This window comes from Pristis pectinata, chromosome 7 (assembly GCF_009764475.1).
Source record: "Pristis pectinata isolate sPriPec2 chromosome 7, sPriPec2.1.pri, whole genome shotgun sequence".
Lineage (NCBI taxonomy): Eukaryota > Metazoa > Chordata > Chondrichthyes > Rhinopristiformes > Pristidae > Pristis > Pristis pectinata.
The window spans coordinates 30,289,859-30,302,578 of record NC_067411.1 but is presented as its reverse complement, the minus strand read 5'-3'; the positions used below and the strand labels follow the sequence as shown (position 1 = coordinate 30,302,578).

The 12,720-nt window shown below is 41.1% G+C and overlaps 1 protein-coding gene across 2 annotated transcripts in view; it reads left to right on the top strand.

Annotated features, from left to right (window-relative positions):
- adgrl3.1 (adhesion G protein-coupled receptor L3.1) overlaps window positions 1-12,720 on the top strand; it is a 506,938-nt gene that overhangs the window by 473,909 nt on the left and 20,309 nt on the right. For both annotated transcript variants that reach the window (XM_052019286.1, XM_052019288.1), the window contains one exon: window positions 3,222-3,318. In XM_052019286.1, coding sequence (XP_051875246.1) covers window positions 3,222-3,318 — 97 coding nt within the window. The remainder of the gene's footprint in view (window positions 1-3,221; window positions 3,319-12,720) is intronic.

Genomic DNA, 12,720 nt, shown 5'->3' with positions numbered 1-12,720 from the left:
CTCAGTGTAACAAGTCATGCATAACTTGTGTATTGAGATCAAGGTTGGCAAAATAGTAGAATTATAACAGCTTTATCACCTTGTTAGTTCACTTGATGTTAAAACTTGAATGCCGAGCACATTTGCAATTCTGAGTTAATGTTGAAGTGCTCAAAAAGACTCTCTCCCTCTTCATATTTGAAGACCTTGGGTGCTACTGATAGCACACTATCCTTCACACATAACGGGAGGCAGGATGGAAAACGCAATGACTCCAGAGCTAGAACCAGTTCAGAGACCACTGGAGAGAGATGCCCAATCAGAGCCAGAAACCGATCGATACTCAGGAGGGAAGGGATGTAGGCTGGCAGGCCATGACCTTGTGGTTGGGGAAGTGGGAGAACTTGGGGCTGTTTGTTGGGGTGGATGTTGTGGCCAGAGGTTGGGGCATTGGGTGTGGTCAAGGAGAAGCTGGAGATCAGTATAGTGGAGGAGATGCCCATAATCAGGCTGGTGGTGGTCACTGGGGCTTGTTATTGGGGAAGGTGTGGGGAAGATCTGAGGTGAGTCAGTTTCTGAGCACTAGGCTGGGATCTGTGTCAAGAGTCCTCTCTTAAATTGCACTGTTGTAGTTCAGGCAGTGCCCTGGAAGCATGGTTATTACCAGGAGTGACCAATGATGGTCACTCCTCAAAACGTTATTTTGTGGGAAACTTTTATTGTGATTGACCTAGTCTCGTGCTGGAAGTGGCCATAATGACAGTCTCCTCCAGAATTCAGCAATTTTATTTTCAGGTCCAAAGCACCAGAAGAAGTGCTATGTGATTGAGCTTCTAGTCTGAGGTCTTCAGACTGCTGGGAACTATCCTTGAACAGTCCTGTGGATTAAAAAACATAATACAATTGTGATACAGCAGAGATTACTGAACAATTTGCATGTGCTATCAGGAGAGGCTGGACAAACTTGGGCTCTTTTCTCTGGAGCGGCAGAGGCTGAGGGGTGATCTGTTGGAAGTGTATAAAATTATGAGGGGCATAGATAGGGTGGGTAAGCAATATCTTTTTCCCATTATTGAGCAATCCAATGCCAGAGGGTATGTATTTAAGGTGAGGGGGTGTAGGTTCAGACCAGATGTGAGGGGTACGTTTTTTACTGAGAGAGTGGTGGATGCCTGGAATGTGTTGCCTGATAGGGTGGTGGAGGCAAATTCATTGGGGGCTTTTAAGACTGGCTTGGATGGGCACAAGAATGAGAGGAAAATAGAGGGATATGGCATCCTGTAGGTAGGAGGGAATAACTATGTCAGCACAAGATTGTGGGCCGAAGGGCCTGTTCTATGCTGTACTGTTCTATGTTAATCTGATGTCCATATGCAGTCTGTAGCAGTACTGCTGATAACAACATCTATACAAAGAGAATAAAACGTATCATTATGTGATTCTAATTGACATTTAGTTATTCTTTAATGGCAGCCTTGTGCTATGCCATATTCATCTTCATATTGCAAGCTAAACACAAGTATAGAATCTTTAATGTTACTATCACCTTTCTACAAACGGGGCTGTATTTGCTTCACAAGACACCCCAGTAATCAACTTCCCATGATCAATCTCAAACCCTCTCTGTGAGCCTGGCACTTTTGGAGAAGTGTGTGCTGTCCTCTGGTAAGTGATCGTTGTTGGCGACCACAGTTAAAGCCCAATTAAAGCAACAGAGTAAAAATTAAGCTTTCTATATTCAGGAGTGTATCCAGCTGTCTCACAACACAAATGGAAGCTTAAAAATTAATTTAACATCAGTGTGCAGAATTTAAATGGTTAGGTTAATTAAAGAAAAAGAAAATCTACGTCCACCATGTTTCTTTAGCTTCAGTGCAAGGTATAAAAGTTTTGTGTACACTCACAAAATCATTTCTGATGTTGCTAAAATATTATTGTTGTATAAATCATTAGATTTATCTATCAGTCAATGTATAAGGAAGTAAAAGAAATGGAAGGGTTCACATGCCACTGGTAAAATCATTACCTTTCTTCCTCCATTCATGTTTCAACTATAAAAAATAAAGTCATATTGTTCTTAGAATCATGGATAGATACAACATGGAAGGAGGCCACTGAGTCCACAGCGACCCTCAGCCATCCATTTACACCAGTCTTACACTTTTTATTCTCCTCACATTCTCATCAACTTCCTCTAGTTTCTACCACCCACCTACATACTTGGTGCAATTTACAGCAGACAATTAACCTACCAACCCACATGCCTTTAGGGTGTGTATCAAGTCAAGTCAAGTCGAGTCTATTGTCATGTGTACAAGTGCGGTGAGGTTCAGGTACAATGAAAAACTTGCTTGGAGCAGCATCACAGACATATAGATATAGACAACACAGAACATAAATTATACAAGACAGTGAAGAAAAGACTGTGGAAAATAAGACATTAGTGCAAAACAAAACAGTCAAGAGACAAGTTCATGATAGTGCAAGAGGTGGTCCGTAGTGTTCTGTTGCTGAGGTAGGGTTAGGGTTGTGCAGATCAATTCAAGAACCTGATTGGTTGTAAGACTGTAGCTGTTCCTAAACCTGGTGGTGTGGGACTTCAGGCTTCTGTACCTCCTGCCTGATGGTAGCAGCAAGAAGAGGGCATGACCTAGATGGTGGGAGTCCTTGATGATAGATGCTGCCTTCTTGAGGCAGCGCCTCCTGTAGATGCTTTCAATGCTTGAATGTTTATGTAAAGAACCATGCCCTGTAGAGCTACAGATCAAATGCAGGAATGTGGGATTTGGTTGGGTAACTCCTATTTTTCACTGACACAGACCTGCTAGGCTGAATGGCCTCCTTACGCATCACAAATTTTCTATTATTCTTGGAGTGGTGCCTGGCTGATGAAATGGATTAATGGAACAATCTCTTTGGTTGCTTTAATTAGCTCGTTGTGCTTGTGAAGTGTGATGGGATGTGTTAACACAGCTGTTTAAAATGGTTTAATTGTTTTGTTTAGCAGAGGATTTATTTGGAGCTGGATCAGTTTTATTTGTGTCTGGAAGCTTCAGGCAAGGGGGAGTGAGCAGCTCCCTAATCCGAGGTGGCAAGGTGTTAAGAGGTCTCTGTTTGAGAAATGTGTCCTGGTTTGTTATGCAGACAATTCCAGAGACTCTCTTGAGCTCCATTGTTGAGTGAACTATCTGTTCTGGGCTGAAATCATTGACTTACTTGCCTCGTGCTGTGGTTTTCTCCAGAGCCGGATTCGAAGGATGTGGAATGACACGGTTCGAAAGCAGTCTGAATCTTCCTTTATCACAGGAGATATCAACAGTTCAGCGTCATTGAACAGAGGTTAGTGAAAGCAAGGAAGCCTTTCAGTTATTTTTGCTTTAGTCTGTAATAATGTTGCTGATGTCCAAATAATGTGTTGTCATTTTGGAACTTAAGCTTATTCTTGGAATGGGCAAGGGTACAATCTAAATACTTTGTGTGTGTCTCATAAAGTTAAGGAAATCATTGTCCTGGGGTTGTTTTGATGAATGATAAAATATTGTTGCATGTTTATAATATTGATTAAAAATATTGATTTCAAGAATGTAATGAAATTCAGTGATTATTGGATTAGTTCTGATATTTTTTAAAAAATGAAATACCTAATTAGTTCATCAACCAGCGGTTACACTATTCCCAAATAAGCAAACATGTGGATCTTCTAAATTTATTCAGGGTTTAAGTTTCCACTGGCTTGCATCCACCTCGGCTTTCTTTCCCCCATTTGTTAACCTTCTGCAGACAATCCAGTATTCCTCAATTAGTAGGTGTCAATTATTAGAAGTAAATATTGGAATCATCAGAGCCACAATATATTTTTAAAACTAGCTTGTGCAATCAACATTAAGTAAATTATTTTTTAATAAAAGCTGATCATCATTCGTTGAATGTTTTGCAATCTCTTACCATAAGTAAAAAGCCGATCAGGGAAACCAAAATACAGTGAGATACTATGCATTTAAGGGTGTGTCATTGGCTATTTTTTTCAAATATATAATCTTTTGATATAGGGAGATTTTGTTTTTGTACCTGTGCCAGATTGCAATCATTTTTGCATTTAGCTTGCTTTAGTATATTTTTATATACTTTATTATTTTTTCTCCTGTCATCAGCAGTAAATCACTATTTGTCAAAAATATGAATTTTGCACTCGAGATTACTTTCTGCGAATTTTACCATATGCTAAGCTTGCATTTTCATTCCTTTTTGTTCAAAATTTGCTGAGCTTTTGACTTTGATCAACCAGTCTCTCAAGTGCTTATGTTCTTGTGTTTGGTTGATAAATGGTGGCCTTACTGAATGATAATCCTTTGATCTGTATGTCTCCACATAAGTCACATGTTTTGTTTCAACATGTGCCAATCTTGCTTCAAGCTTTCCAGTTGACCCAAATATGTGATATTCCTGTTTGTGTCAGCCTCTCTCATTAGTTGGTTTTCAGTGCAGTAGAATCTCAGCTGAGCTGAGATTGGGATCGCTTGCACCCCTAGCTCGACTTTGAAAGCAAAGCGCAGTTTCAACAGAATACTCTATTTGATGGACAAATGAGGGGTTGATTGGAGCCCTTCTTGGAAATAGTTCTGTACAGTGGCAGTGATCCAAGTTGTATTTTGTACTATTTGGAAAGGTGATGTTGAGAGCTCACGCACATTATCCAGTGTACGTACTAAGGTATGAGCTGGACTCTTGCATTTCCTGCTTGTTGCAATAAGTAACAAATTTGTGTTTAGTTTAATGTTGCTGCATTACCAAGAGCTGACTGATGTGCTATTGTGCATAACCAGTACAGGTGTCAGGGATGCTTCAGAACTTGATGTCCCTGAAATAGAGGGTTATCAAATCTTCCAGTGATACCTACAGGGGTGGAAGTTTTTCTTTCTCTCTCCCATGTTGCAAGCACCAACAGGGAATATTAGTTTGGTTGTATTGAGCAGAGTGACTTCTGAAAACAGAGAGAAGAAAACAAAACAAGTGAAGATTTAGACTATCAGCCTTTGTTTTCAGTCCTTGATGATAACCAGCTTCAACAGTTGTTACATCTAACTCAGGTTTTTACACCCATCAACAGCTTTTAAATTGTGACCATTCTCAATCCAATGAATTTGATTAGTTTTTCAGGTTTGTATATCTAAACCTTTAAATACCCACTACATCTGCTTTGATAAAAGTCTAAGTCAACTTGATCAATCCAGGTGGGCCTGAGAAAGGATCGGTTCTGACAACAGGCCTCAGACCTGAAACATTAACGTTGTTTCTCTCTCCACAGATGCTGCCTGACCTGCTGAATGTTTCCAGCATTTTCTGTTTTTCAGATTTCAGTGTCTGCAGTTCTCTTTGATTTTCATTTACTGAGAGATTATATTTGGTTTTCTAGCAGTGGAAGAAGCTTTTGTGGTTTGTTTAGTTATGGAGTGTCATGAACAAATCTATTGCCTTTTGTACATCACTCCTCTCTTCAGGGAAAGCACGGATCTCCAGACATGTATGTTTGTGAATGTATCTATAAGACCCAGGCCAACATGAATTGGGTTAAGTGATCCGAGTTACTATGGTTGCAGCTTAGACGTGACACCATTCGGTAATTGCCAAGGCCACTTGTTCGGGGATTTGTCTTTGAAAAGGTGTGTGAAGGAGTGATGCTGGAGGTTTGAACAATATAAAGAGAGCCATGGTTAGTTTCCTTCCCACACAGTTCTAAGGCAGAGGATGCCCAGCTTTCAGAAGAAAGCCAGGATATTTTTCTTATACCAGATCAGGAGCCTTTAGAATCTGAGAAATATCATTCTGCCCATTATCCTAAGTTATACTTACAATGACACTGAAGGAAGCCACTTTGCCTATCAGTCATATAGAAGAAATCCCATCAATCACATTTCCCCCTTGCCTTAATTTCCTTTACCTTGTTCTCCCTTTCACATGTCTATCAGTTCCCTTTTTGATTCTTTTTGCCATTAATATGTACCAAGGTGTAATTTACAGTTACATACCAGTATGTCTTTGAGATGTGGGAGGAAACAAGAGCATCTGGGGTGGGGTGGGGGGGGATCCCACAGGGTCATAGAGAGAATGGACAAATTCCACTTAGATGGTGCCCAAGGTTAGGATGGAACCTCGGACAGTGAGGCAACCCCTGTTGGCTATAGTCCAAGAGTTAGTCAAATCCACTAACTTTTATACTCAAGAAAGCAATTGGGAACACTCTTTCCTTTTGTTGCTGTAGGCTTCCTTGATATTTTGGCACATTTTCTTGCAATCAGCGGAAAATGAAGCCACAAAGAGTTGGTGACCAATGATAAGAGAGACGGCAGGATATGCTCAAACCTTTTAGTACAATAGAATAAAATATTCAGCCCACTCAGTATTTCAAAGGCTTCATCATCTTCATGAAGGAATCATTGTAAGTGGTAAAGCTTATGCAGGTAATTTAAACAAATCCAGGCATCTGATGGATATAAATGTCAACCACAGTCTCAGCAGGAGAGTAAATTGGTATAAAAAGTGCTAAGCCCCTTAAATCTTTTGAAGTAACTTTTTTTTTACGGGCTATCAAAACTGCTGTGCCACTCTCAAGCTAAGACTCACAGTTCTGGCAAGCTGTTGCTTCTGGCACCGATTCCAGATGGCAATCTTGGAATTCAGATAAGCCAATTCCAAGACCACATGTGAACTTTAAACTCAATCGAATTTCATTTCTCTCCGTTTAATCCTGATAGTTTTCCAATCAGGATACATCCACTCATGGCAGAAATAACTCCCACAATTTTTGCTAGGGTACTTCACTGATTTGTATTGGCAGTTTTTTTTCTGCATAGCAAATCTGTTGTAAATCCATTAGTAAATGGTACCTAGCTCTGTGGTAGAAGCAATTGTACTCTGTTGTTTGTGAGCTGGTTGTGATTTACCATGGAAACGCTAAAAAAATACATTTTCATGAAGTCAGAATTAACATGGAATTATTTCAATCTGTTATCAATTATATACCAATGTGATGGCATAGTTTATGCACGTTAAAGAGTATTTTTTATCTTAACCTTGCATCTTAAACTTACACTTAGAAATAAAAGAAGAAAATGCTTGACATACCCAGGAGGTCAGACAGCGTCTGTGCAGGGAGAATCACAGCTAACATTTCTGATTAATGAGCTATTATCCATTAATTTTGTTTCTCTCAATGTAGATGCTGCTGAGTATTCCTATCATTCTTTGTTTCTATTTCAGATTTCTGACATCTGCAGTTTTTTTGCTCTTTGTACTTTTTTAAAAATTTTATTTACAGTGTGGTAACAGGCCCTTCCGGCCCAACGAGTCCGCGCCGCCCATTTTAAACCCAAATTAACCTACCCGTACGTCTTTGGAATTTGGGAGGAAACCGGAGCACCCAGAGGAAACCCACGCAGACACGGGAGAACGTACAAACTCCTTACAGACAGCGACGGGAATCGAACCCCGATCGCTGGTGCTGTAATAGCGTTGCGCTAACCGCTACGCTACCGTGCCGCCCCATCCTTGGATACTGAATATTGATTTACAAAGCTTTCCGCCACTCTATTCTTTATTACTTTGGATTTTTTCATTTCAGTGTGGAGTCTGATGTTGATTACATTCCCTTGATATGATTTTCCTCTTTTGTGTACGTTGTTCAACTTCTATGGATGAATCTCCCTTCTAACATGCTGATCAATCCCGGTTGTATGTGTTTTTTCCATTCGGATCAGCAGAATTAAACATTGCTGTGCAATAGGATACCTTTTTGTGCTACGAGATATCTCTTCTGAAAACTGATTGCCTCACGCACATGAGGACTTACTATAGAAAAATGCAGATGCTGGAATCTAGATGAAAAACACGATGATGCTGGAGGAACTCAGCAGGCCAGGCAGCATCCGTGGAGAAAAGCAGTCAGTCAATGTTTCGGGTCGGGACCCTTCTTTCCTCCCAATATATGAGGGAAAAGCAGAGCAGTGATAGGTGGACAAAAGAGGGGAGGGGGGGTGGGCACAAGGTGGTGATAGGCAGGTGCGAGGGAGGAGGGGAGAGCAGATCCACCAGGGAGTGGGTCAAAGGTAAGGAGAGAGGAAAAGAAGGTAGGAAAGGGAAGAAGAGAAGAAGCATGGTGGCGGGGGGGGTGTTTGTGGGGAAGGGGGGGGAATTACCTAAAGTGGGGGAATTCAATGTTCATGCCATTAGGCTGCAAGGTTCAAAGACAGAAAATGAGGTGCTGTTCCTCCAGTTTGCACTTGGAATTCTCCTGGCAGTGGAGGAGGCTGAGGACTGACATATCAGTGATCGTGTGGGAGGGGAAGTTGAAGTGACTGGCAACGGGGCGATGCAGATCGTGGTTTATGGACAGAGTGCAGGTGTTCTGTGAAAGGGTTACTTAGTCTTGTGTTTGGCCTCACCAATGTAGAGGAGGCCACACTTGGAGCAACAAATGCAGTAGATTCCTTGGTTTCTGAGCTAGTTCAAAAACAATGGAACTAAAATCAGCCACAGCTCCAGTTCTGGGCATCAGGCAAATTACAGTGAATTGTGCCTGTTTGCATGCCTTCAAGGAGGCTAACAAAATAAAGCTGCTTATTTTAAACACACATACACTGATAAGAACTTTGAACAGGGTGCTTAAATACTTAAACCATCTTTAATTTACTAAGAAGCATGCTATGATGCACCTTCTGAAAACAATGACTGGTTTGGTATATTTTGTTGTCATCATGTTTGTCATCCGGATCGTGTTCAGGCTGAGATTCATTACACGAGATGAATTCTAGCGAGGAGGTGAAAGTCACTGGACTTGGCACGAAGGCAGCATTTGACTGACTGGCATCGAGGAGCCCTGGTAAAATTGAAATGAATGAAGACAGTAGCTTCACGAGCAGGTCAGAGGCTGGGTATTCTGTAGTTAGTGACTCAAGCCTACAAAGCACATCAGATGTGTGATGGGAAGCTCTCCACTTACCTGGATGGGTGCGGCTTCTAAGACACACAAGTTTGACACCATCAAGACACAGCAATTCACTTGATTAGTGCCTTATCCACCATCCCTAACATGCACTCCCTCCACCAGGCCTGCAGTTTGTGTCCTCTACAAAACGCTAATCAAATCTATTTCAATGGCCTCTCCTAAACTCCTATCATCTGCCTGGAGACACAAGAGACTGCAGATGCTGGAATCTGGAGCAAAAAACATTCACCCGCCACTGTCTCTCAACTCTACCCCTTCTCTCCCCTACCTGGTGCAACCCGCCTATCATCTTTCACCCCTCCTCAATCCACCAATCACTTCGGTCTCCTGTCTCACCACTCCCCCTCAGTCTTAATGCTGGGTTTCAAGCTGAAATGTCGACTATTCCTTCCCACCACCTCCCCCCCTAACCCCCCACCGCCCCCACAGAAGCTGCTCAACCTGCTGAGTTCCTCCAGCAGATTGTTTGTTGCTCCAGATTCCAGCATCTGCAGTCTCCTGTGTCTCCCAATCCCATGATGTCTACAGCCAATGGCAGCACCACCATGTCTAGATTCATCTTCAGGTCACCCACCATCCTTGCATTACTTCATTATAACTAAGTCTAAATTGTGGAAATCCTAATCCAAGAGCAATGTAGGACTACCGTCACCAGAGTGACACCAGAGGTCTAGGACACTAGCTCCCCAACAACTTCCAGGTGCAATTAGGAATGAGCATTGAAACTGGGCCTTGCCAGCAATCTCCACCCCCTGTAAATGAACAAGTAAAATCAGGTCACTCACAGATGATGGACTACAGATGAGTCACAAAAGTTTATTTTTAATGATAAATTTCTGTTTGACTAGATTAATAAAACGGCATCAGATTGCCATTCTAAAATACGCAAGTTGAATTGCCAAACTAAAAAGAAAACTAATTGAACATGTGATTTTAAAAAATAATTTTTAATTGCCCTTTGAATAATAAAATAAGAATATTTTTTGAATGGTCCAATCAAAATAGTTTGCCTTATAAACTTAGTTTTGAACATAAAGGATTTTAAATTTATCTTTGGGCTTACCCTAACTCATTCATCTTTTGGGTACCCTCTCTGGCGTTTGTATTATTTCTTGTGCTCTCATTCTTTTGCTTTCGCTTTCTCTCTCCCTTTCTTTTCCCCCCTCTCTGTTCCTACGGCTGCTCAGTACAACAAGAGCCAGGGTGAGACCTCAGCTGATCAGCTCAGCCCTCATTGGCAGGTACAAGACAGGTATAGACTAATCCTACAACATTGGTGCGGGAGTTACATGAGGCAGGAATTTCTGTTGCTTATGGTAGGGACGATGAGAAGAGACAACATAAGCCATTCTAAAGTGGATCCAAGAACAGAGAGACCTTCTGTTATATGCATGTAGTTCATTGTAAAGTGGCAGAGATTGAGGAAAAAGGTTAAAAATGAATAGAGACATAGACTGCAGGAACAAGGATATCATTGAACCTTTATCAAACACCGGCACAGCCACAACTGGGGTGTTGTATCCAGTTCTAGGTGCCACACCTTAGGAAAGATGGAAAGGCTTTAGAGAGGGTGTAGAAGAGATTTACCAAAACGATTCCAGGGATGAGAGACCTCTGTTATGTGGATGGAATGGAGAAGCTGAGGTTGCCTTCCATGTAAAAGACAAGGTTGCAAAGGGGTCTGAGAGCTGTTTAATATAATGAAGGGTTTACATAGGAAGTAACTGTTCTCATTGGCAGAACTGTCAGGAATTAGAGGTTGAGAAAGATGTTCTAAAAGTGATATCAAATATTTTTTTTTAGTGATGTTGTGGTTTGGAACAGAGTACCCAGAAGAGGAATGAAGCCAGGTTCAATTGTGGTTTCCAAGAGGAAGTTGGATCAGCACCTGAAGGGAAAGAATTTTCATTATTAGGGGCAGAAGGCAGAGTTGTGAGATTAGCTAAATCACTCTCCTACAGAGCTGGGATGGGTCAAATGGTCCCCTTCCATGTTGCAACCATTCTGTGACATCTGTTTAAATATCTTCTGACCTTGCTGAAGCTGACCTGTTGCAATTGGAAGATGAAAACTGCAACTTCATGGGGTTAAATGAAAATGACATTATCAAGTTGAAAATCCCATGTTGGAAAAATTGTTCTCTTTTCAGAGAAGAAGAAAGCAGGAGAGCAAATATCCAATTGGAGTCGCTGTCTGCCACTCCTGCCATAACTCGATCGGACAGGCTAATGAAACATGCATGAAATAGTGAGAAACTGAAATTCTCACTTTGCGATAAGGTGTCAGATCACATTTTTATTAAATTGATGCAGCTTCCCAGCAACATCTAAATGGTATTCAAGCACAGGTGGGGGAAGATTCAAAGGAATATGACTTATTTTAAACAAAAAAAACTCACATTTATGTAACTATGGAGAAAATCACTTTGCAAATGTCCATTTCTTTTCTTTCCTTTTTTTGCCATTGAATGAAGTTTTAAAACCATCACTGCTTCTCATCTCATTGCGTCATTTCAATTCATTTTCATTTTTCTTTAAAGCAATGCAGGTTTAAAAACCTGCATGAATCTTTCAGCTATTTTGATCAGGAGACCCTTGTGTCAACCTGAGGGAGACGGCTGTGAACTAAATAATACTGTAGAAAATTGATTTTAGATTACAACTTGCAAAGGTGGATTGAGAGTAAGAGTAATTTAATTAATTACTTAATTAAAATGGGTGAAAATAAAAGCATTATCCTTTCAGATTATTTCTTAGAGCAATCACGTTTTAAAACTTGGTCCTCTTTAGTTTGTGCTACAGCCATCTTGTTTTATATGCAGCCAATCATCTAAACATTTCAGCCAAAATATGTTCCTTTATTTTCAAGCTCCTGTATCAGGAGGATTCTTGTTGTACTTTTTCCTAATCCTTGCCCAAGATCGTTTTCAGTTTTTAGGAGTGAAGTTTGAATGAGTTTAAGTTCAAGCTTATTGTCATGGGCATACATAACCAGGGTACAAATGCCATGAAAATTAGCTTTTTTGCAGTAGCAGTACATTACAAACATGACAAATATAAATTACACAAACTTAAATTAGCATTCATTATACATACATGACAAATAAAAACAACATAACATCAGTGCAAGTTAAGGGACATATAGTCTGAGGTAGAATTAGGGTTTTTCAGGTTGGTTCAAGAACGTGATGGCAGTGAGGAAGAAGCTGTTCTGTTGTTGAACGTTGAGGTGTGAGTCTTCAGGCTCCTGTACCTCCTGCCTGATGACAGCAATTAGAAGGCGGCATAGCCCAGATGGTGGGGTCCTTAATGATGGATGTCACCTTCCTGAGGCATCGCCTCTCGTAGGTGTCCTCGATGGCGAGGAGAGCTGTACCCATGATGGAACCGGCCGAGCCCACCACTCTCTGTAGCCTCTTGTGTTCCTGTGCATCAGGGTTCCCATACCAGGCCCTGATGCAACCTGCAGAATGCTTTCCAGAGTGAGTAGTTTATATGATGCAAGCAATGAAATCTCAGAATACAGTAAAACTACAAAAAATCCAGCACTGTCAGGAGCATAGGAACGGGGTTTGGGTGAGTTAAAGGGAGTTGGAAAACAGAACCAAGTGAGCCAGACGTGGAATTTCCAAATAATCATATTGCAGATTATCAGAGCTTTACTGTACTGTCCAAGCAAACAGTTAACTCCTCTGCCTGGTGGTCTGAATCTTGTTTTAAACCTTGCCAGCGTTGCTATCA